The sequence below is a fragment of the Corvus brachyrhynchos genome, unplaced genomic scaffold (genome assembly GCF_000691975.1).
Source record: "Corvus brachyrhynchos isolate BGI_N302 unplaced genomic scaffold, ASM69197v1 scaffold101, whole genome shotgun sequence".
NCBI classification, from domain to species: Eukaryota; Metazoa; Chordata; class Aves; order Passeriformes; family Corvidae; genus Corvus; species Corvus brachyrhynchos.
Window position 1 is genome coordinate 15200539 of NW_008237239.1, and position 26607 is coordinate 15227145.

General features: G+C 36.6%; 1 protein-coding gene across 2 annotated transcripts in view; it reads right to left on the reverse strand.

The window, feature by feature from the left end:
• Positions 1–26607, reverse strand: part of USH2A (usherin) — a 388071-nt gene that overhangs the window by 296067 nt on the left and 65397 nt on the right. For both annotated transcript variants that reach the window (XM_017730037.1, XM_017730036.1), the window contains 7 exons: positions 22812–22995; positions 17600–17763; positions 13659–13817; positions 9903–10397; positions 8184–8456; positions 5668–5825; positions 4211–4355 (listed from right to left, as the gene is read on the reverse strand). In XM_017730037.1, the coding sequence (XP_017585526.1) occupies positions 4211–4355; positions 5668–5825; positions 8184–8456; positions 9903–10397; positions 13659–13817; positions 17600–17763; positions 22812–22995 (1578 nt within the window). The remainder of the gene's footprint in view (positions 1–4210; positions 4356–5667; positions 5826–8183; positions 8457–9902; positions 10398–13658; positions 13818–17599; positions 17764–22811; positions 22996–26607) is intronic.

The following is a 26607-nucleotide window of genomic DNA, read 5'->3' on the forward strand; positions in this document are numbered from 1 at the left end:
CCTGCTGAAATGACAGAAGATGATGGGAATAAAAGGGTGTTTCTCTGCCTCACTGAAAAATTTTGAAAACATGCATGTTTTGTACTGGTACTTTATAATTTCATGCAGACATATTTGTCACAAAAAGAATCTTTCAAAGGACCATGTCTCTCACTGGTACCAGCTAGTGGAGTTCTATAGGTATCAATTCAGAAACCTACATGAGAGAAGACCACTCAACAAAAAGTGATTTTGAAATTAAAAAAAAAAAAAAAAAAAAAAATTGCCAAGACCTAGTAAAAACAACAGGCTGAATGCCATCCTCAAAAATAAATAGGAATTTGAACATGGCAGAACCCAGAGAGAAGAATAAAGTAAAACTTTGCTCTATATATCGAGATGAAAAATGTAGAATTACTGTCCAATATTGCTTTCAGTTACATACATGCAGATCCACTTGATGATCTTGAGATAGCACAGACAAAAACAAAGCTCAAATTGGATTCCAAATTTTCAAATAAAGTATGAACAATGAACTTTTGCCTCATCTATCAGCCAAGGATTTCAGTAGCATGAGCACAATATTGCGGCACATAAAAAGTATTTCAAATACCAAAAGGATTGTGGAAGCTGCTGCACCTTAATTTACCATTTAAAAGACTGATTAAAAAGTATGAAACCAGTCTTAATTAACTGCATATTTAAAAGTCTACTATTTATGTATTTGTATTTGAACAGACCAAACTGAGATTCTCCTTCCCTGCAGTCACCTTCTCTTTGAGTAACAGGGATGGGTAATTCTCTTCTATTCCCCTCCTATGCTTGTTTTGATCTTTCATCCCAATACTACATTTATACGTGACATTGATCTTCCAACACTTTTTACCATTCTTGGAGCCTCAGGCATAACTGTTCTTTTATTACCTCACCCTCCTGGCTTCGTATGCCTTTGTAACAGCTTCCACTTAGCCTTTTATAAAATAACTCCATTCTTAATAATTTTACTTTGTTTTCTCACTCTCTCTCCTCCCATTCTTTTATTACCTTTAACAAACATCGTGGGTGTACGTACTGGCGAGGAGGAGTTTTTTTGCAGTCTGACAGACATAAGGATGCATGGCCAATTTGAATTATATTTCACTCTACTGCAAAGCCACTCATGAGATATTCTCAGTACAGATGCCAATATCGAACCAAGTTAGAAAGAATCCACCCATTAAGTTTGCTTCTGGATTTTAACCAGCCATAGTCGAAGAGACTTCTCTTTGAAAGATCAGCAGACTCTTCCCGATGCTTCTGTCCCCTTGGGTGCTATCCTTAAATTCTGCTCCTGCATGAAGTAGTCTCTTTCCTTTGTCTTTTCAATCTTATCTCAAAACCACTTTTCTTCCTCAACAGTTTTACTTCTAGTGATTTCATGCCCTTTTTTCTGCCTTTGTTTTCATTTTCTGTCTTAAAAAAGTATTAAAAAAACCCACCAAAAAACACAAACCAAAAAAGCCCGCAAGTTGCTAGAGAAAAAAGTTAGGTTTTAGAGTGTATCTTTTTTATAACTAGGCTTCAAATCAACCTACTGGATCTGAACAAAGCTTAAAAACTACTTGAGACTTCTGGTGGCAAGTTTTAGAAGCCATTGGCAATTTCAGAAAGAAGGCCCTTGCTAATACACATCTGTTGGACATGCCAAAATCACAGTCATCAAGACACCCATTGATTTAAACGATCCATGTAATAAACCAATATAGTCCATACATAGGGGGGAGTGGACATGGTTTTCCATTATGGTTCTCCTCCTCCTCCTGAGGATCAGTTGGGGAGTGGACATGGAGAACCATTATGGTTCTCCTCCTCCTCCTGAGGATCAGAGGAGAAGAATTAGTCTAATTTAGTATAACCTCTAGCCCAACTTGAAACACAATTCAAAGCTCCTGGATTGTGTTACGATGCAAGAGGACCATCATGTTGGTGAACACATTTCAGTCGAGACTTCCTCCAAAAAGCTGCCTTTGCTAGGGCATGGAGGGCGACTGGCATCCAGCCAGGAAAGCTGTCTCTTTGCCAGGGAGACATTCCTTCATAAAAAAGAACTCCCCAACAGTCCTAGAAAGGCAATTTTAATTTTATTTTTCACTTTTCAGTGGCAAAAAAAGAAAGGCTAGGAATGCACTAAGACTTGATTATCTATTTTTACAAATGCCAGGGACTGGTTTCCCCAACTTTGTTTTAATTCCCTTTTATTGTCATCACATAAGTAGCGGTTCTTTTAAATTGTCTTTGAAAACACAGTTTTACAGAACCTCACAGAATGAAACATGCAGACACACAAAAAAAGAAAAAGAAAACCAAAACTCACAAAAACAAACAAACAAAAATCAACAATAAAACCCCAACCAACCAGCTGACCAACCAACCAAAAAAAACCAACCAAAAAAAAAAATAAATAAACCTGGATGGATAGGATAAAATTAATTTCTCCAGGAACAAAAAATGTGAATGGTGGAAAATAAAATTGCATGCAAAATGCAAGTTTTTCATTTTTCAGTTCGCCAAAATTTAAGACATTGCCATAACATGCTTTAAAAACATAAAAGGAACACAGTACAGGACTGATTCTTTCCTTTCAAGGCTTACAACAGTAAGTAGGAAAAGGCTTCACTGCAAAACAGCTAATAAATGGGGACATGCCTGCTACGCTGTTTTGTATTCTCCTGTCTTCTCTAATGTGATAGGTCTCTAAGTATTAACACAACCAGGGAGGAGATGGCCATAAACAAGCTGTCAAGCATAACTAAGCTATTGTTCCTGAATCTTTTAATAAATGTATAAATGCAAAGTTGGATGATTTGTAGTAATAAGGTGTGCTGTTTAGGCAATATTTGTTTCCATGGTTATCAGAACAGACTGGAACACTGTTTCTCATGGCTGTGTGGAATGGGATAAAGTCACACTTACACAAGTAGGAGGCTCTGTATATGGCCAGCCTTCCACTTGAAAACAAATGGAAAGGCAATGAAATAAATAGACATGAAGAACTGAGGACAGTCTAGAGGCAAAATCCCAACACCTTTAATTTCACTTCAGCAGAAAATTTCAGACTTTTTTCCTACGTGACACTAAATTACATGAGAGAGGTAATTGCAAAGATCATCATCACAACATCCATATGAAAACACCACTAATTGCTTAACATTTTTTGTTAAGCATTTTAGCTAATATTGTTAAATTAATAAATGTGTTTTAAATGCCTATACAAAAGGAAAACACAATGTTAAGTGGTCAGCTCTCTTCAGATGACCACCAGTATGTCACATAGCATGGTTTTGAGATTTTATTTATAGTATTAAAGAACCATATTGACTACGTTGTTCCATGAATAAAGAGACTTGTAAAGCTGCTATTCCTACAATTTCTCTCTTAAAACTCTCTTGAATCCCCGATGTCCAAGAAGTGAATTTATGCTAGTCCTTTCTTCAAAGTAAATACAGACTTTCTCCATCTCTGTTCTGGACTGATGTGTATTTTCCCTTAAATTTGTAGACATGACCTTTGAAATCCATGACAATGCTATTGAAATTAACTCAAAGACTAAAAACATATTAAGGTGCGTAGGAAGATATATGCAGTTTCTTTAGCACTGTTTCCATAGATATGTAGATACATATCTACAAAGCAAAATCTCAAATCTCAGGGGCTAAATAAACAAACATTTTCAAAGAAGCAGATCCAAAGCATGTGTGTTGCTTCTGATTTAGACACGCAAATACACTACGTACTTACGTTACTCCTAAAGCCATGCAACTCCTCCGGCATGTGTTAAGCAAGGCATTGGCACAGCTGGAGCATTTTATGTTTCTTGTTATGCAAACATGACACACATATTGAAAACCAACAACAAATTAACAACTTCTTAGCATCCTAACTGAATGAGTGGATGCAGCCACATTTATGTACATTCACCGTTTAAACAAACAGGAACAAGAACTATATGTATCAGAACTTGCAACTGAGAGAGCAGTACACAAATCCTACTGCCATAGCAGTGCACCTTAAACCTCCACTGAAAACATTTTGGGTTTAATCTGTAAAAACAAACAAATAATAACTAAGCAAGTCACTTTGTATTAATACAACACCTACCCCTGCCACTGTGCATCAAACTAGGACCATCATAATGGTATTCATTAGTAAACTGTACATCAGCTTTGTACTTTGCTACAGATTTTTTCCTTACCAGCTGCCAAGGTTTGCCCCATGCCTGGCTCACTGGTTACACAACCAATTTGATTGCAGAGAGTAACAGTAAAGTTGTATGTCCTGTAAGGTTTTAATCCTGTTGCTACATAGGAGAGCTCGTGAGCCTCGGCTATATGCAAAACCTGCAAAGCAAACAGATTGGAAGACAACAGTTGGTTAATAATATTTTCATTCCTGTCATTTGATGACATGTTCACTAGTAAGAAACTTGTCTCTGAACTTTCAGATTCCTTCACTCAGACGTGAGAAAGCTTGAATAGACCAACTGAGGGAGAGGATTATTTTGGAGAGTTTGAACAAGCTGGGATTTAGGTGATAATACTTCCCATCACACTGTTTTATGAGGTAATAAGCCAGTTCCTGAGTGGATAAATGAGGAAACAAAGTTATTGCCTCATAAAACTGTGTGGTGGTGCAGTTATCACTATAAACAGTGCAGCTACAATCGAGATGACGAAAATGACACTATTAAGTTGTGAAATCTGACCACCACTGAAGGAGTGACATGATTAGCAGGCATTAGGAGGGAGGGGAATAACTAATACCTACAAACACTTGCATCTGCTTTACTTTAACATCAGTATAAGCTATCAGTGGGAGGGGAACTGAATAAACTGTGGCATTTTAGGTAACTTTGTTATCAGATGTTTTTTTGGATGAAGAATCTTGCAAGCCAGTGACCAGAAGCAACTGGCATTTATGTATTGTTACAACAGCCCCAGGAACTGCAGTATTCCCACTTGATAGACAAATAAACTGAGGCCCATCTGTGGTAATACCAAAAGACAAAATCAGCTCTGAATGACAAATACAATATGAAAGAACAAGATCTACTCTCACATTCTGATTATTTATCACGTTTCTGCTCATTCCTAAGCTTTCAGCTTACTATTAATGCCATGATATTTGTTTGCCAAACCCAATCACTCAAACATTACAACAGTATTTTAAAGTCACATATTTTGACTTCTTAAATCTGTTTCTTTCTGGTATTTTAGGTTTACCCACTTCAAAAATTCATCCAGACAAGTACCTTCTTAAGAAAAATGTAGATTCCTACAATACAGCATGGCTTTAAGCACGTTAGCAAATATGCTATGCTAGCATGTTAGCAAAACAGCTATGGCAAATACAGCTATAGCAACACACAGAAACAGAACATACAAATATCAAGGTAATTTAAATGTTGCTGCACAATCTCATCCCTGCTAATTTTGAATTTCACCTGCTACTGAATACAAGTCAGATCAGAAATACAACCTAAAACATAGAAATAGTGTATAACATGACATCAAACCGGTGAGTGGAAAAGTTAGATCAGACAATATACAACAAACCGGGGAAACAATTCATCACAACACCTCAGAGGACATCAGGTTTTATCAATTTTATTATTACCAGTTAGGAAAAACTTAATGTAACTAACAATAATACCTGGGAAAATGGTGGCAAGGTACTTTGTTCAGTCATCAAACTGATGCTATACCCCATCACTTCTCCTCTTGCTAAGTTATCTTCAGGTTTTGCCCATGACACATTAAGGGAATATGGTGAAAGAGGGAATACTGATGGAGATGGCATGAACGCTGGGGCTGAAATAAAGTTAAATTAATAATATTAATAAAATAAATGAGCGATATGTATAATGCAAGCTTCCTCATTGTACTTGTAAAACACCATTTCAGACAATCATTTCTTTTCCCTTTCTAACCTTATTTTCAAGTCTGGCTGGAATTTTCACTTTATTTTGGTAAGTACCTCACTCATCATTCTCCTGTTTTTTACTCTGGCTAGGAACACAGAATAAAACTCTGTCTATGCCTTCAAAGAAATACCAATCAACACTACAGTTCTATCCCCTGTAGCAGGTAGGAAAGTACATATGAATGAAAAAGCCTTGAAGAAAAACTTCATGCAACATGGGAAAAAACTGATAAAAGCAAAAAGTGTTCAATACTTCAGCATCTTAAAAGCGATTCTGTTTGCTAGGCCAGTTTGAAATTAACATGTCTCTCACTTCTTACAAAACAGTTCCCCTGTCTTCCATAGTAAATCTGTTAAAGGATTGTTTGCACTGCAGTTAAATCCCCACCTGATTCCTCTGTAATAATACGATACCAACTCATAGCACTTCTGCCACATACAAACAACCGCACTAATGGACCGCTTCCCAAATACAATTTAACACATTTGTAACAAAAAGTATTTAGGAACAGATAAGCACAAAGACTCATTTTGAAGGAGGAATCAGTTAGCCTGCTGCTTTGCTGGAGCAAATGACTGAGGACATAATTTTCAATCTGACACCAAACAAAAGCATAAGTAATGTAACAGAGATGTTTAATTGCCAATCATGGGCTCTATCAGTCTGAAAACCATAGATTTCAACTGAAAGCATTGAAATAAATTGCTGATATTTCAAATAATATGTCAAGTGGCAAAGCCCTTTTGAAAATCTGAACGGAAGGGTCACAATAAGAGAGGTTGCGAACTGGTTACACTTTGAGAAAAAGGGGCCATATTGTGACACTTGGCCTCTATAAATGCACATGAAGAGTTGTAAGGAGTTAAAGAGCACAGCTGCCTGTCTCAAACACTGTTAAGGCCACAAGGACTTTGCCATGAGATAAGCACAGAAGGGAGAGACATCGTGACATTAACTCCAGGCCCAGTGCATGCGAGATCTGCTTTGCTCACCCTGGTTAAACACATCCAGACAAAAATTCCCCCTTTGGTAAACTGTGTAAAGAAGGAACTGCTCATACACATATCACCGGTCAAACAAAGATCATCCCAAGCCATGGGACAGACGGCATTTGCAAACACCAACAACCTCTGAAGCTCCCCTGAATATGCCTCTCTGAATACTTGTAACCTGGACTGTAAGATAAGACACCATAGCAAGAACTTGAGATAAGATAAAGACGGTACTATTGTCCAGCTGTCATCTCAGACTTGGCTGGAGGTTAACAAACCTTGGGGAGAAGAATGTATCACTGATAATGGACACAAAGAACGCAAAATTTATGGGCCGCAAGGAAAGCCAACTTGGCAACTGCTCTGTGCTGTGAAATCAGCTCTGACTGGGTAAAAGGAAATTCCACCAGGGGAGATCCTGACCACTGACTCATAGCCCATCAACCCAAGAAACCCACCAACTCAAAAAAAAATCAAAAGACTGAGCATGTGGACTAATCAGCATTAGAAGCAAGGGAATCATTTAACCAAAAGAATAAGAGAACTGCATAGCCAATGAGCATTAGTTCTTTTATTTGCTAAAATGTATAAATAGTGAAACATTTTGAATGACCACAGAATCCCCACTGAGAAGCTCAGGGTGAAGAAGGACCAACAGGACACTGCTGAATCCATGGGTGGCAACTATCTTCTGCTTGATCCCTCTCTCTCTCACCCCTTTCTTTTCTATTCCTTTCTATCTCTTCCCCTCACATTTATCGCTAAATAAAATCCGTTATTGACTTCGGCATATGGACTGATTTGTACCTTCATTCGGGCAGAGGAGGCATCTCTCACTAATGGGGTCTCAGCAGAAGTTTCAAGCACTATACTCCTGAAAATGTAACTCTCAAGTTCTTCAATTTAAAACACTGCTTAGTATATATTTGCAATCTTGTAGTTTAAATTTAGGGTTAATTGACATGGATTATTTTCCTCAAGAACCTGATTTTATGGTGAAAAAAATGCTTTTGCTTTACATGCTAAGTTCTGAGATAATCTGACCGATCTTTAATTAGTTAAAAATGTTAATTTATCCTTAGTTAACCATCATTAGACACATTTTATTGAAAAAAAATTAAGAATACATGCTAATCTATTTTTCCTTCACTTCTATCAAATAAATTCAAACCAGTACTTTAAAAAAAATTAAGAATACATGCTAATTTATTTTTCCTTTCACTTCTATCAAATAAATTCAAACCAGTACTTACCAGCCTCTCCTGTTCGTCCTGATTTCCAATCTGAAGATATACTACCTGCCATGTTTACTGCTAGCACATAAAACTCATACTCTGTGAATGGTTCCAGATCAATGACTGTGATACTGGTCTGTGGTGGAGCCAAGGCATTTTCATTCTGAGATTCCACAACTGGCTGAGGACTGAGCCATCCACTGCTTTGGAAAATACGAACTTCAGGAGGAAGGAAGTTCCCAGCTGATTTTAATTTTTTTCTCATGTAAAGTTCATATCTTATAATTATACCTAGACAAAAAGGCCAGAAAAATTAGTAAATTTAAAAGATGTCTGGAGTAATACTAAAATACCAATGGTTCTTTTCTTCTTTTTTTCTTTCTTTTTTTTTCCCCCTTTTAAGACAAAGAGAAGGGAACTTTTGAGTGACATTTTAATGCCAGCATTTTAGAACATATTACTGGATAGGAGATACATGTGTGTGTCAGTTTTACATCAGTGCAAACTTACTATATACACAGAAAGGCCTCGCCACTTTGGGGAAAAAAAACCCAAAACAATCAGTGTTGTGGTATGAAGCAATAAATGATCTAGGTTGGATTGTGGAAGTAGTTTAACTATAAGATCATAAGAAATCTCACCAGAGATTTCTTGCAAAGCCAGGAGATAACTGCCATAAAACGTATATATTTGGGTCTTTATTCATGCACTAAATTGGAGAGGTTGCTGGGGAGAAACAGCTTTTCTCTTTGTCTTTGGAGAGACCAGGAAATCTGACCAGATATCAAAACAAATATGAGAATATTGCTTAAATCTGCCTGTGCTGGCCATTAGATGCACGTCATGGCTATGGACTATGAGGAGTGTATGACACAGGTTGAGATGCTAACAGCAAATATCATGACCTGCACTGTAGAAACTGCCCCTCTAAATATATATTTATTATTATTGTTATTTATTATTGTTATTCTTGTGTGGGCATTCTTCCTGTCTAATCTGGAAATAGCTGGAAAATGAGATGCTCAAAGTGAAAGTTCAGCTCCTCATAGACAGATGCCCATTTTGTGAACAGATCAAAATGTTTGTTTTCCCATGCACAAATACTTGTGCATGTAGGTGCAAGTTCATAAACTCCACTGCTCATATATTAAAAGATAGTTTCACCAATAAAATCTGTGGTATCACAGAAGTAGCCTACAACAGCTGTGATCTCAGTTTCAAAAACCTAAAATATTATTACACAAGTTAGACCAGCAACTCTTGGCAATCACCTAATCCCTAACAAAGTTATACTGGTAATAGAATTGGCTACTGCACATGACGGATGGTTTCAAAAACAGACTTTTCTGTTAATTCTTAGATTTTTTTTCCATAACTGTTATCTGCTTATTTATTTTTTGTCAAGCAATATCACCACATCTGCCTGAACTAAGCAATCTGGCAAATTAGGAAAAAATTAATTTTACTGTAAATGTTTGATTATAAATGTGATTTTTGCTGCAGCAGATGCCACTGAGTGCTAAATCCTGGACCCAACAGTCAGTGGATTCCTGGGCTCAGAAGAATAAAACACAGACTCTGAGGATACATTTAATGGCAAATAGGCAAATTAAGAAAATGCCTTACTTCATTTCTCAGTGTATGGCATATGGATAAGGATATTCTAATGAGATCTGAGGAAATGCTGCTTTTCCCTTGCAAAGACTTTGAGTGACAAAAGTAAGCACAATATCCTACCATTTGGTTTCTCAGGTGGTGACCATTCCACAGCCAGTTCTGTGGAGCTGATGGTTTCCACAGTCGGTGGGTGTAGCCCTTCCGGAGGAGCTTGTGCAGTAACTACGGTTACTGGCTGGCTCTTTAAGCAGCCTCCACTAGTACAAGCTTGCACAGAAAAAACATACTTGGTAAATGGAATGAGATTCCAAATAATTGCTGAAGTCTTTAAGCCTTCATACCGACCACAAGGCTGATGATCAACTGAGCTAGTACAAGTCAAAATGTATTTCTCTATGGGCCCAGAGTCATTGGAGATGCTTGTCCAGTAAAGTAAAACAGAGTGGTGACTAACAGGAAAGACAGGATTTAAATCCAAGCTTCCTATAGGTGTCCCAGATTTTGTTCTGTATGTCACTGAGTCACTTCTTGTAAAACCATGAACGTTGCTGGCTTGGATATAATAGGAATAAAAGGTATATGGAGCTAACAGGGTATCGGTGAAGGTCTGAATACCTGAAACAAACAGTTGAGAAGAAAGCTGTATCAGTCTAAGACATTAAAAATAATCTCAATTTCTATACTTAAAGTCTCTTCAGCGCTAATCCAAAACATATTTAGGCCTGTTCACATGCTCTTCTTGAGATTCTAAACATTGTAACTTCTCAACTTTTTTCAGCACAGGAAAAAATCTCCCCTTTACCCTTTATTACCTTCCACTGCACATTAGCATCATTAGAGAAATTATTTTTCCACTGAACTTCTCCTAGCTCCTGCTTTAAACATGAAGATTAATACAATTATCTTCTCATTCCTCTTTTTCTTCAAAATAATTATTTCAAATGTAAATCAGCATCAATATGAGTGAATATAATTTAGAAAAAAAACCCAAACCATTGTGCAAATTTTCAGACCTCTGTTTTTTGATTAATTTAATGGCATAAGACCAAATATTTCACCTTTGTGTGCTTTCACTTCCTCACTTCTACAACAATGCTTAATATCTCATTTGAAAAGCATTTGATCTTAGATAAGAAGTGAAACAAAAGTGCAAATAATTATTAAAAAGGTATGTACAAAGCTTGTATTTACCTTCCTCACCCCTACTTTCCATTATTCTTAGTTAGTAGATTTTTTAGCATCTTTTTAGTACCAATGGCCATTAACAGCTCCTGTGCATATCCCAGAAGCAGTTACACATCTTATTCAGCACTGCACAGTATGAATTTATGTACAATCATACCACCATACATTATTTTGCCTTAAGAAATAGCAAACATTGAGTAATATATGTCAGAGCACAGATACTCAAACTTTTTCAAAGCAAATGAAGAAGATGAAGCTATTTCTACATCCTCTCTGTAAATCCACACAGGGAACAATTCTGCCAGCTGAATAGTTGCTCCTGAGACTTCCTTGTGAGTTAGTAGTGAGCAAGCAGAAGATGCGGTAGCATCTCCCCCTGCACTTGGCACTGGTGAGGCCCCACCTCAAATCCTGTGTCCAGTTCTGAGCTCCTCACTACAAGAAAGACACTGAGGTGCTGGAGCAAGTCCAGAGAAGGGCAATGGAGCTGGGGAAGAGTCTGGAGCACAAGTCCTGTGAGGAGCTGCTGAGGGAGTTGGGGTTACTGTGGAGAAAAGGGGCTCAGGAGAGACTTTATCACTGTACAACCACCTGGAAGGAGGGTGTAGCCATGTGAGGGTCAGAGTCTTCTCTCAAGTAACAGGATGAAAAGAAATGACCTCAAATTGTGCTAGAGGAGGTTGGATATTGGGTATTAGGTGATTAGATATTAGGAAAAATTTCTTCATGGAAAAGGTGGTCAGGCTTTGGAATAAGCTGCCTGTCAGTAGTGGAATCAAGATGTCTGGAAGTGTTCAAAAAGGATGGATGTAGCACTAGGGGACATGGCTTAGTGGTGCCACGACAGTGCTGGGTTAATAATTTGACTCAATGATCTTAGAGGTCTTTTCCATCCTTAATGAGTTTATGATTTTGTATTTAGTTACATTTATAAGTAATTAGAACAACTCAACTTGGAGTTATAATTGTTAGTAACTTTGGATGTTTTTTCACATTTTAGAGCAAGTAGTTAATTTTATCCTCAAGACAAAGACTGCTCTGGGAAATCTGAGGCTTAGGTTTTTCAGAGCAGCTAACAAAACACTGTTTTAATTGGGCATTCTGCAATACTATCATCCACGTCACTATGCTGATTTAGAAGATTTTTCTTAGTTTTCCTTGGGAAGTTCACTTTCTACAGAACTCTCATTTAGCCATAAGATAATGTTGATCCAGTTGTACTCTCAGCTCATAAGCACCACAAATTTCATACTATACTAAGAAAAAAAATAACATTATGAAAATTTCTGTCAGCATTAACAATGTATTTTTGATATTCAAACACCAGCAGTTGATTTCATGTCACTAATTAGGGGGATTTCCAGGAAATGTCAAAAATGTCTTTTGAAACCAGATCTAGGTTTTTAAGAAGATAATTTTTTGTTAAATAGAAATATGCTAATGTCTCATTATCCAGCTAAATATAGAATTATTTTGCTTTACAAAGTGTGTAGGTAGTATCATGAAATAACACCCTCAACAATGCACCATTTTAAGTAGATTGCTAAACAGATTTATAACAACGAAGTATCAAAGCCTTTCCTTTTAAATTAATTTGCATTTTTACTAAAGTTAGGCCTTTAAACAAAATTAAGGAGTTGGAATATTCTCTGTTTGTTCTCTGAATTTTTTTTAATGTTTCTTTCTCAGTCACTTAATCCCATGCTTACATGGGGTCACATACCTTTCCTCACTGTATGTACTGCAGAGTGCCCAAATTCACAACATAAGCCACATAGTAATGAACTGTAACACTGCAGCATGAACCAAAACATAGAAATGGGAGGTGCATTCCAAAGGATCTGTACTTCCATTGAAAAATAGCTTTTTTTTTTCTTCCCTCCAGAGTACACACCAACAATTAGAGAGACTCAACTTCTGCAAAGCATTAATGCTGCATTGGTAAGAAACTGCAACAAACTAAAGAAGCTCTGAGAACAGAGGTCAAACCTTAGTGGCATTAAACCACGCCTGTCCTCTTAAAAAAAACCCACTTGTGTGCCATGTATACATACAAACAGTATCCAAACACCTCTCCTTTTCTTTGATAAGTGGATCAATATTAGCACAAAATGGCCTTTCCAGCTTGGACAGAGTGTCGAATCCTTTAGGATTGCCTTCTGAGGATCCCTTGGCAAGCCTCAAAATGAGAGAAGTGGTGCTGCTAAAGACAAACCAGGAGCTACACTGATAGCTTAGCAGAAGGTGCTAAAAGTTAGAGGCCACAAAAAGCTTTCCTATCTGTTAACAGTTTAAAACCAGGGAGATGAAAAAAGAAGTTTAAGCACATTATGGTCTCTTCTGTTCACCCTAATTCTTTATCTTTGACTTTGACTCTTAGGGTTTTGGCATCTGTGTATATTTTCAATAAATACTTTTGGTAAGTCAATTTTAAAGTTTTTCAGATTAAAAAGTAAAATAATTATCAGCCATTTTGGGTGATTCCATTTGCCAGATTTTAGACTAGGGTATTAATTTCTTTCAAGCAGAATTAATAGCACAGAACACTAACTCATTAAAGGAAAACAGAATAATGTACTCAAAACCACAAAGAACGGTTACAACAGAAATGAGAAATAGCTAAGAAACACCACACATAGATATAGATACACACACACACAAATACAAAATCTTTGATGTCACCTTACTTACTATAAGGATGGTAGTCTTCAGTTGCATAAATTTCTTCCTCATCCCTATACAGCTGGTAAATAAGTCTGTTAGAATTTGGAGAGTCAGGGGAACTCCATGAAAGATTGATAACAGAAGAATTGAGAACTTCTCCTGTAGGAGGAGGTTGCTGAAAAGGAGCTAAAGCATACACAAAAAAAGGAGGATGTAAAAATGAAGGTGATCAATAATCACATAAATTTCAAGAAAAATGCTAAGAAACTGCTAAGCTTTCTTCACCAAAAAAAAACCTGTTGAGTAAATGCATGGTCACCAGGGCAAGACACTAACAGACTAAATCAATCCATCCAAAGGCACTCCAACAAAGCTTTTTATCCATGAAACAAGTGTATATATTTAAACAAATGATGAATAAACTTAATCCTCCTTTCAACTCCAAAATAAAGCAAGTGTTTCCCAAACACTTTTTTTTTTTTTCCAACGTATTTCAAGACCTCTGTAAAACAAGAACATATTTATCTGGTCACATTAAAGTTTCTAGTTCAAGTAGGATTTATTTTTTCAGAGAATTCATTCCATTTTAGCATAGACCAGGCATAACATCCTCCAGCAGAATACAAATGGAAAGTCCAACTAAGTCCAGATCTTACTGAAGTGTTAATTCACAAAAACATAAAGGGCAAGATTTTGAAGTTTATTTAGGTAATTGACTTCCATTTGTTTCCAATGAAATTGAAACCCATGAGTGCAAAGTATCTAACATTTTAAAAAATCAGCTTGACATGCTTATTTACCAAAATACGACTCTACCACCTCCATTAACTTTGAAAAATGTGCTACTTAATTGCACTAGTATCAAAAAAGAGAAAAATAAACTTGAAGTTCAAAAGCCAAGTACCTCACATTTTAAGAAAGAGCATTCAAAGTCCCCCCCTATATCTCTTTTGTAATCCAAATGCATGATCATGGTCCTTCCTAACATAATAGCTAATACTCAGTAATTAAACTTCATATACATAGATACACACATGTTGACATAAACATACATTTTTATGGATGGACTCAATTATCTCAAAGGTCCTTTCCAATCTAGATGATTCCATGATTCTGTATTTATGTTATTATTCAGGTCAGAGCATGAGTCCACAGCTTGCTGTAGGATCTCCAGCAATCCAGTTATACTGAGGACAGCCCTACCCTCTGTCCTTCCTTACACCGTGCATTAGCACAGAACAAGACAGGTCTGTTTGGGCAGATAGTAACTGCTATGAAAGGCAGACTCTGCCATTTCCCCATCCTCTTCATCAAGGGAGTGTGGATCTAGAGGAAAACATTTGGTCAAGGAATGAGAATAGCCCAGGGTAGTACAGAAATCAGCACATGGAGTAAGCTACCAGGAGCTGGATTCACAGAACCACCCAATTACCTTTCCTCCCCTACATTAAATATTATAGGAGAACATCAAGACTAGAAACATGGAATTTTTTTCTTCTTTTTATAAACTATAATCTTCTCCATTATGTGGATATTTTATTAATATCACCAAAAGTTAATTACTAAAATCTGTTCAGCCAAGCTAACAGGAGACAAGAAACAAAGAATGAAGTTGCAGAGAGAAAATGTCATGAAGACCTCAAGCCACACAAGTGATAGATGTAGAGACTTATGCTAAAATCAGTGGGCCACACTATATAAAGGTTTTTAATACAAATCTAGAAAGTGAGATGAAGCTATTTTGAGTAAGATAATGAAAAGCCCTGCTTCTACTGAAGTATTTCAGCCAAGAAATAGCACAAAAAATTTCTAGGATTCATTGGATTGAACAGAACATAATCATCACCTCCCCTTAAAAAGCATAGTTTGTTGTTCTGCTGCCAATCTGGAGCTTTTGAGTTCATCTCACTTAGGAAGTGAATGTATGCTAAAATGACTACAGGAGTAAAGTTTGAGAATCAGAGGAAACAAGGGCTCCTAAATCCCTTTGGCATTTAAGAAATATTTTCTCCATGTAACACATACTTACAAGACCTGAGCAATCACAGAAGTTTACCAGCATCACCTTCATTCTCCACTGGCAGTCTCACACTACTGCATATTGCTTCCATATGTTTGCTGGTTTGAATTTTAAATACGTAAGCAAAGAACTGTATTGCACATTTTATCTAAGATATCACTAAGTAGAAAAATTGCTAAGGAAAACAACCACAAATGCCAAGCCAGGCAAAGCTCCGTATGTACGCAACAAGTTTAAATATTTTGGTATGAATAACCAAAAGACTTCAGTTGCTATATCCTCTATGTCCAGAAGAGGACTCAGCTTGTCATTTAGAATACTGCCTGATGTACTTTTATCTAACTAAAATCTATTGTATTATTTCTCCATGTCATACTATTATTAATCAATTTTATAGTTGAATTGCTATTGACCTTTATCCAATGTGTATCCCAACACAAATAAGTAGGTTGGCTTATGTTTGTAAAGCACTTTGAAGATGAACAGCATCATAAAAGTGCCATGTATTATTATTATTACACATTCAGTTGAAACATCTTACATTTTTTAAAGAAACAACGAGCTAATCAACTGTCCAAACAATAGATACTGTGCCTTCCACAGAAGAGTACGGGGACAAACAAAGCAAAACTATTTAAACACTTCCAAACTTTGAAGAAAGCTAAAAAAAGTCATCTTTGGAAACAAAACAGTCTCTTTATGATATCCATTTATAATGCTATGCATTCTACAATGCATATTATTTGAAATTTAAACTGATTTACAATGAAATACAAACTGATATCAAAAGTGAGAGCTGTCTCTACCTGCAAATACTTTATGCATTTACATCTCTGCTTGCAAGTCTATAGTTTTCACATATCACAGTTATGAATATCATATAAATACCCATGCAGAACACACAAAGGAATGTTTTGCTGAAGGAGGATCCAGAAACATATTCCAGAGATAACTTGGGAATACCTGACCCTGTTGTTGCACATGGCTACCTGAGCTATCACAGTATGACCAGTGTGGCCATTATTAATTAGGCCTGCTGACAGAAATGTCCAATTAGCATCTGCAGCGTTCCTCACTCACCGCTTACAGGACTTCCAAGACTGGGCTGTTAACTGTGTATGGCAGTAAGGTGTGCCACCAAAATGTAACCCAGCTCTTCCAGAGTGAGCTGAGGCCCTCCCCACATGGTTTGGCATTGCGCAGCATGATGTCCTCAAAACCCATGTCTGAACATTGACCCAAAGACATCTTAAGTACTCAGTTTCCTTACAACTTATACTTTTGCCTTTACCTCTTTAAAAGCCCTGCCAGCTTGGAGACTGGGTGCTGGGGATCCTCATATCCAGATGTTCCATTGCAACTTGTTTCATTACAATTCATGAATTGACCCTCAACATAGCATTGGCCCCACCTCACACACACCAATTTATGATGCTCTGTTACATCACATCACATATTTTCCCAAACTGACTGGAAAAGCGCCCCTGGAGAAGAAAGGCAAAGCTACGTCGCACTGGGGAGAAGATTTGGAATTAGTCACCAAGAGCAGGTTTTCAACAGACCTTCTGAAGGCATGTGTCCTGCATCCTGTCTGTGGCAGGAAAGGGGGCTAAGCTGTAACTTGTACAAATGCTGTTGCATTTATGTGACTAAAAGGAACTCTGGATTGGTCACTACAAAGAACATGTGCAAGGGAACTATGGGTTGTCACTTCTCCCCGGGTTAGACTGCAAGCCTAAGGTGTGTATGACACAAAGGATTCTGTACATCTCTCTAAAAAACAGTCCTAAGATACAGTGAAAATCACCCCAACTTCAGTTGCCCTATATTTGGAGGTGAGGAGGGAACAAACCCCAGTTTTAGTACTGCTGACCTAATTCAATACTCACTAAATCAATTAAGAACTTTAATTTGAAAGACATGCTTTTAAGACCTAGCATCCACTTACTTTTACTGCAGCCAAAGAGGTTGTGGACATCCAAATTACTGGCATCGGGAACACAGTTGTCACATTTCAAGCCAGTTACAAATTGTTTACAAACACACTGTCCAGTAACAAGATGACAAGTCCTACTAATGGCTCCTGCAGGATGACAATTACAGTGCTGACATCTATAAACAAAAACAAATCAAGGAAGTGATCAACACACATCAACATTTCAGTTAAGCACAGTAGGGTTTTGTTTAAAAGATTCTTGGGCAACATAATTAAAACATCATAAACAGTTCAGTAGTCTGAAACAGAGCAGAAAATCTATTAGTCTGATTAAAATAAACTTACAAAAAAGGCGCCCACTATAAAAATAAATATTTTGCTGCCAGAATAATATTCTAATTTATATAAAAATGGCTTAGAATTAAAGAGCTTTTATATATATTGATCCACACACAAACTGGATACTAATGTTTGGTAATAAACACATTATGCACTCAGTCCTGCATCCTTACTCACACAACCGTTCTTGAGAGCTGCAGAATTCAGTGATACATATGTAACCAGATGAAGAGCTTTCTGCAAAAAATATGCAACCTTCAACTCAGGGGAAACTAGGCTTTAGTTGGAAAAAATAAATCAATTAATAATTTCTTGTCCACAAAGGCAACTTAAGGTTGAAAAAAATAACATGCTGTAAATAAAGGAGAACGAATGGTGACCAAAATGGGGAGAAGAAAACCTCAGACTAAAACAGTGACAGGAAAAAAACCAGCAGAAATAATAATATTATAACAGGAAACATGATTTCTTTGCAGCCTGAAGGACAAAATTTGAAATAACTACAGCAAATAATTAATTAAATGTGCAAGTAAATTATTTTTAAATTAAAAAGAACAAAAAATTTAAAAGCACTGGTATCACACAAATGCCACACTTCAATTCTGCAAATCTCTCTGGCAGCAGTAGAATACTTTCAGGATTAATTTATGCTTTGGCTTTTGCATGTGAAACCTCTTGTGATCAACTTGGTCTTCACTTGATACACTATTTCCCCACTGACACTCATTTACAGCACAGATACCAATGTCAGGTTGTGCAAATATTCAAAGAGTCGGAACATGTCAGAAATTAGGCAAATTACTACAAATACTGTTATGCTACCCCTTGCAATATAGACTGACATTATTATTCATAACAAAGTCAACTATGGCAAAGAAAACTTCATACTTTAGATTCTAATTTCACTATATTTTAATTGCTGCAGACTAAAAGAGTTCTGAAAAAACATCATCTGGGAGAAATGTAGGAAGGTACATCGCAGCTAAAACATACTGGGAAGTCTACGCTTCCTCCCCTTGCCCTGAGCTGGGAAACTCCAATTCTCAAGCATAAGCAACATCAGCCTCAAGGGAACTTTAAATTACTCCAGATGCCAGGACCCAAGGTGATGAAGCAGCAAAAAGAAACCAAAGAAGTCCAAGACAGTCATGCTATGTCCCCTTTAGTCTGCTAAGCCTAAGACTACACAAGAATCAATTTACATTTGGCTGATCTTTCCTTGGCCAGTTTCACCAGATCCAAGGAAATATGTGGTGGTGCCTTTACACAAGTTACTTTGCCATTTTCCCAGTCACCACCATCATACCAGGGTCTATACCTCTCTCTATCTATATGAAAGCAGAAATAAAAGTGAGTTCAATTATGTTTTAGGCGTTAGCTTTTTAAGGCAAGAGAGAGAGGAAGGGAAGGTGGGAACTGTTTTCACATTAGGACACTAAAATTCAGGTCAATAATCAGTGAAACAGGCATTAAATGTGTCAGATTTTTAAACAAGCTTAAGAAAACTCTTCACATACATTTTCTGCCTATCACAGAGCTCTCTGTATTAGAGCTCCTTTACTCCACAGCAGCTTGTGCTGTGTGATCTCCCGGGGAATCATTCAACACCCTTAAAAAGGCTGATAAAAGCTAAAGCTGCAAAATAAGCTGCAAATTTGTTTTATGGACTAATATCCTTTTGAGAATAAATAAAATACATTCTCTCTTGGAAACCACTATACTGTAGTTTGCTCTCTTTTACAGTCAAGAAAAAAGGGCAATTTTTTCAAAAGTCTTTTCATCTATAGACAGTGCATCCAAATCCCCCTTTAAATAGAGGTTTTGTTTAGAGTCCTTTAACACCATGACTAAAAACCCAGTTTCGTTACCAAAGGGAAAAAAAATAATAACAATTACTTGCTCAGTAAGACAATATTTTATTGTTATTTCATAATTTCATTACATGATGATTATTTAGTGTGGGGGGTGTCAACAAAAGTTTCTCGATAGATAAACAGAGAAAGACAAGCTTCTCTTACTGTTCCTGTATATTATTGCACCTCTTATGAATAAGAGTCTCCTGATTATTCTAGTTTTGATCATCATACACACATGACAATCAAACTCAATACCCATACAGTCACAGTGATAGTTCTCAGACTGGCAGGGTGGGGTTGCTCCTTTCTACTTGTTGCATTTTTCTTCTAGGAAAAGTTCACCTATACTGAATGAGGCTCCCGATCCTGCAAATAACAGCATATATTTCATCATATTCTGCTCCATGGGATTACATATTATTTTTGTGTAATCATGTGCATCTTTTTTTTTTACCCTGCAGAAAACTAGAACTAGATTTGTTGTTAGGCATAGTTCATGCTTTTCAGTCAGGATTAAGGATTCAGTCAATTAAGGATTTTCAAAAAAATATCCAATTCTTTAAAAAGATAAGTAACTTTTAATCATGTGAGAAATATTTTCAGCATTCTTGCTAAATGCTACTTTTTCAAGGTACTCAGAGTCAAATATAATTGAGTTTTATTAAAACAGAATTGTATATAATCAAGGAAAACAGACTTTTAAAACGTGGAAAGAGAAATGTCATGCCAAGATGAATTGTGATATTGATTTTCTGAGGATAAATGGTTTTTGTAATATTAATATAGAGAAACCTTTATTACATTGACTCTCTAGGTGCAGTTAGAGCCTCTCCAGCAATCTGTTTAAAATCTTCATTTTTCATCCTTATGGGAAAACCTCACTTGCTAAATGGATTTCATAAACAGTAATCTGTCAAGATATATATATAAATAGATAAACAATTTGCAATGTTCATTGACCAGTTCATTATAGTAAACAATACAGAGGTAAAGCATTTCAAAGGTGTACAGATGCCCATAACCATTACAGATCCGCTCAGACTGCTGCAAACACCCAGTATTTCTAATTCTTTAATTCCCAAGAAAATTTTCCAGCTTCATAACCTGAAATGCATTAAAGAATATGGAGTTCCTGTTGTATCTGGAAAGCACCACAAAATAAATCAGCTCACATATTCCTCAGAGCAGGAGAATTTTAAAGCCTCACAATCTCTGTGTATCACAACTTTTGCTTCTTTTGTGCTATTGTGCAAAGACAGATATGTCTTTGCCACTGCAGATAGCTCATATCCTTTTCTGTCCTTAAAAGACACTTGGAGCAAGGATGGCTTAAATGACCTGGCAACTTTATGGAGAAAGAAAAAGCATATTACTTTTTTTTATGAAGATAGTAACAGTTAAAGAAATGGAATAAAATAGATTAACAAATAAAGACCTGCATTATCATTTTCAGTGGATAAAAGTTTGTGCCTGAGGAACAGAGGTACATTGCCCAAAAAGACAATGAAAAGGAAGCCAAGAAAATGCAACACAGGTTAATCATGTTAATGTACTACCAGAGTAGTCTTCAATACTGCCATGAGGATTAATTAGTATTAAGACATTAAAGACAACTCAGATTCAAATTCCAGAACTCTAAAAACTTTCTATTTTTACAACAAAGTCTGGATCTAGGCAATTTATATTTTCACTTTTTGAATTTCAAAAGACAGGTTAAAATGCAGATATTTGAAATTGAATATCTAGCTCAGAAAAGTTATTGCTTAGCACAAATGTGCTAAAACTGAGGGGTGGGGGGATAATCTATTTCAAGTAACTAAAAAAAAGGTATCATTAATAATAAGGAAAATATATTTCAAAGGGAACTTTAATATTACACAGACTTTATTTCTCACCATTAGAAATGACAGGAAGTGAAAATAGGAAGTCCTTATTCCTACAGATTACTTTATGGCCATTAGCAGATGCCTCTGTGACCCGAAACAGTAAAAAATAATTTTAAAAATCTCCTAATGAGTGACAGTAACATAAAAGTTAAAATGAAAAATCTGCAGAATAATGTCAAATATATGCAAGATGACACTGATAATCACTGCCTAAAAGCATGTCTACCCCACACTAGCTCTGGGGAGAGGAGCAGAGGGAGGGGAACATTGTACAGATTTTGCTTCTGCCTGTGGTATGTGGTTTGGGTTTTTTTAAAGGCAAAAATACCATATATAACAAAAAAATTTAACACCATCAGTCTGCATGAAAAGATGATAGCAGAAGGGCTGTGCAATCTTTGTGGAAAATATTTTAAAAAGGAAATTGAGATTGTGAGGACTAGGCATGAAAGATAATCCTGAAAAAAAAAAGAGCAATAGTTGAAATAACAGTGCACTATCTAAATATGTTTTCCCCTTATAATCCAGGGAATCCATATAATTCCAGTGTACCTAAAGACCCCTGGCTACATTAGAAATACAATTTACCCTGTGGCACATAACAAAATGTTGAAAAAGAATACACTGCTTCAGAAAAAATAATCTTTAAGAATAAAGGTGCAGTGAATATTTGTACTGCTGTTACCAAAAGAAATTTGGAAAGTCAGGGATATCTGTAGTTCTCCCTTTCCCTCCCCACTGTCCCCCACTAAATCTTCCTGAAATTTTCCAAATCATTCATTAGTTATAAGAATGGCAAATTCCCTGCATTTTAATAGCCAATATTTAAGACCTCAGAAAACAGCACATCTTACTGAAGATGCAGAGACAACATAGGGAACCAATTAAGAAGTTGCTATAACTTAGCCTTATACACCTTTCATGCTGTTTCTAAATCCATGGCAAAATTTCTATTTCCTTCAGCTCATGGGAGCACTGGGGATTGTGTAATGTATCACACATAAATCAGAGTGCACACGTGAACTCATAGAAGGATTAATGTAACTCAAACACATCTTTTCATTGTCACTAAACCCTTGACTGAGCCATGAGAAAACACGTAACAAGGATGATATAAGTGACCTGTAAAAAAGAAACACTCACCTGCCTGTGACAGAGTCAAATCCAAAATAAAGTTCTTTGCACCGTTCACAGGTCTGTCCTGTCACAGAGGCATCTTGGCAACTACATTGGCCAGTGAGTTTATCACAGATCTGATTCACAGAACCAGCTATGTGGCACAGGCATGGCAGACAGCCAGTGATGCTGGATGGAGAAAAATAAAAACCTGGGGAAAAAAAGGGATTTTGAGAATCCTTTTGTTATCTCTCTTCAGACTCCTAGCCAGAGCAAATGCAAAATAGGGGGGAGTATGTTAACATGTCTATGGGGAAAGTAAAGACCCAAGGATTTCAGAAGTACTCATGAATGCACCACAAACACTAGAAACAAAAAAATAACAGGGAAGAGACATTTGTCCATTCTAGTCTGGGATCCCAGCTCTGAAAATGGACAGCTGCAAACCATAAGAAATGCACATAACTTCTTAAGGATGTCTCCTAATTTTTCTCAACCAGTGGTTGACTTAATCCTTGAAACATTATAGTGTTTGGAAAAGCTACATTTGATGAGCATTACCAGGTTCTAGGTAAAATTTACATTTTACTCCTTAACACAGAGCTTGTGTCCTGCACAAATACTTTTACAGAAACTAATAAACTGATAAAAGAAAGATACTTATCTGCTATTAAAGTGCTTTCACTCCAAATTCCTTCTCCTTGTGTATTATTTCCAATTATGAACTTGAGCATTCACTTCACATTCCCCACACTATATCTGGTGTGCTTCTGCTATGCCATCTTTCATCCTATTGCCCTCACCTTATACCTTTAACACATTACTAATAAATACAGTTAGATACAGTTTATACACCTCTAATCCGGTCATCAAAGAATTTACCCATTATTCACAACCTCACCAGAAGTTCCTAACAAAAGAGCTGTTAGATACATTCTCTTAATGATGGGGTTCCATTTGCATAATCTATTTCACTATGTATGGACTTACTCCATTCTTAATAATTTCTTTCTGATCAGAACACAATTTAAGTAATGGCACACTAGTAAAAAAATATAATTACATAAGTTTCCAAAATATTTTCTATTTTCACCTGATCATTAATAAATGTTTAACTATTTTTTTTCACACAGGTTGTTCTCTTTATTCCCCCCCTCACCCCCCTTTGGATTGGAACAGTTTATTAAAAATGTAGCAATGCACAACAGCTCTGCAACCAGTCCTGATGGCACAGTATTAAGAGACACTAGACAACAGCAAGTACCTATCTTGGAACATGAATCCTAAAATAGGGCCATTGATATGCGTTTCTATCTCCCTTAGCTGGTGGTTATTAGTTATTATTTTACAACTTCAATAGAAAGATTTCAGCTGCTACTGAGACACGCAGCCTTCTCAGACACTTGCCCTCTCTCCAGATCAAGTTCAATCAGTAGTTTCTTAGTCATGTTCTCAGCCACTGAATATTTTTTGCTGTCCAATAACTTCCCGATGTCCTGCTTTATAATAAGGAGCCCAAAATTATATTGTAACATGTCATATTGCCCGAGGCCTTATTATTTGTCTTACAAGAGATAGCTCTATATATACACCCCTAGGGTGGTATTCTCTGTCTTTGCAGCAGTGTTGCACTGTGAGCTCATATCCAAATAGCAGAGGAACTAAACAAATTGAAAACATTAGAATTTTACTGCTCAAATCTTTGTTCAAGTTTAGCCTCTGGTCCTCAGTGAGATAAATCTCAAGTGGACAGTGAAGTGATATCAGTCTCCAGTTAACATACATTCGCATCATAAAAAACCACGCTGTTGGCACTTTATTCCAGAGAGGCCCCGAACTGAGGCACCACAGAGAGCAAATAGCCTGAAGTTATTAGTGAGGCAGCATGTATTATCTCCTGCTGCACTTCTCTGCGCTGCACAGTGCCCATCCTGTGCATAAATAGAGGAGACCATTTCCCAGCAATGTCACTCCTGAGCACAATGAACGACTCCACTCGCAGAACCTAACAGGAAGGTTGGAAACAAGTTTAAGCCTTGGACTCCTGCAAAAGGTCAAAGCACTTCTTCAGGACCCATTTTATAGTTGTGGTAAATGATAAGCACTCAGGCTAAACCAGATCCTTGTCCGTCCAAAATTTTGCATGGAACTATGATTCTATGATTCTTTTGTATAAAGTAACATCTAAGAGAAGTCTATGATATAATGGGCAAATAAGCACATCTCTAGAAAATAAATTCATTTTCCCTGAGCAGGATCAATTATTACAGCATATACTGCTTTTATTGTAGCAGTGAAATTACTAGTTATAATCTATACCTTAGTGTTAAACATCTTGGCTCTCCTACAGCCATACTTCTTAAACCACTATAGAGCAGTGAAGGATTAGGTAGGATATTTTTTATTATAATCTTTTAGAAATGCTTCAAAAGTTCCTGGACACTACCACAATTACTTTTTTCCCCCTGAAGTAGCAGGTAAAGGCAAACCTGTTTTTAAAAGTGAGGGATAGGAAAAGACAAAAAATTTCTTCCCCCAACTAATTTGTAAGTGAATTAATATGATTAAATGTGGAGCGAAAAAGAGAAAACATCAGGTTACAAATTCATACTGTTTGTCATAATCATTATTATTATTATTATTTACTTCCACCATCTAGAATTTGAGACTCCACCTAGGAAAGAGTAACAACTTAATGCAAGCTTAATTTACAGCAAGGTTAGAAGGGCTCATAAAAGTTGCTTTATGAAGGATCCACTGTTGTATAATAGAGCCAATTTCCAATTTTAAGACAGCCACTGCAAATCTCTGTGATATCTATGTATATAACTAGTATTATGCTTATTCTTTTTCAGATTTTTTTTTCAATTCAACCATAACTGATCACATTTGTCAATCAAACATACTCTTCAAAAGGAAGAATGAAAGTCATAGCAAAGTATTCAGCTTTTTTTTAATCATCCTCTTAGCATTTCTCCCTCTGTATAGAGAAGGAACACATGACCAATTCCTTAGCACTTTTACAGGCTTACCATCTACAGCAGCTCATTTCTTAACCACAGGCTGGGTTTCAAAATGCACAGTTAACTACACCAGCAACGGTGTCACAAGATAATTCATATTTTTCTGGCCAACAGAGGTAGTATGTACACAAACCCTCAGTATTGGTGCCCAGACACACATCCTACATGCTGCTTTACATCTTTGCCATACTATGTAGCATTCTATGCAAACCTGTGTTTACGGAGTAAAGAACTTAAAAAGTGCCTTTTTTACAGCTTTGCTGGTCTCCTAACAAGACCCAAGAGCTGTGCTGAATAGCATTTGTGAGGCACAAATCCCAGTCAGTAACACAGTTGCAGAACGAGGCAGGGACAAAATGTTCACAACGATTTGGAAGCTGAAGAGAACCTGTGTTTGAACCACTGCAAACTACGACATCTCAAAAGCAGGTTTCTGTACAAGGTAAAACTGCTCTTTCACTTTGCTTCATGTTAGAATCAAGTGTTCCTCTCTTTGCATACACCATTAGTTTAAACAAAAGATAAAATGTACACCGATCTACCAAAATCTTACTTGTATGAGAACAAACTGGAAAACAATGAAACACAGATTTAGAAGAAACATAAAGATTGTAGTTATAGGCTAGCTGTGTTGAAATTAGTTAGAATAGGAAGGAATTTGGGCCCAGCTAGAGTTGATTAAAATAGTTAAGAGAGCTGGACCTGAAATGGGTTTTAAGATGTTAGTAACTGATTACCAAATAACTGATGATCTGTCATTTGTATGTTTGCTTAGCTGTGCTTAGAACGAGGAATAGAAA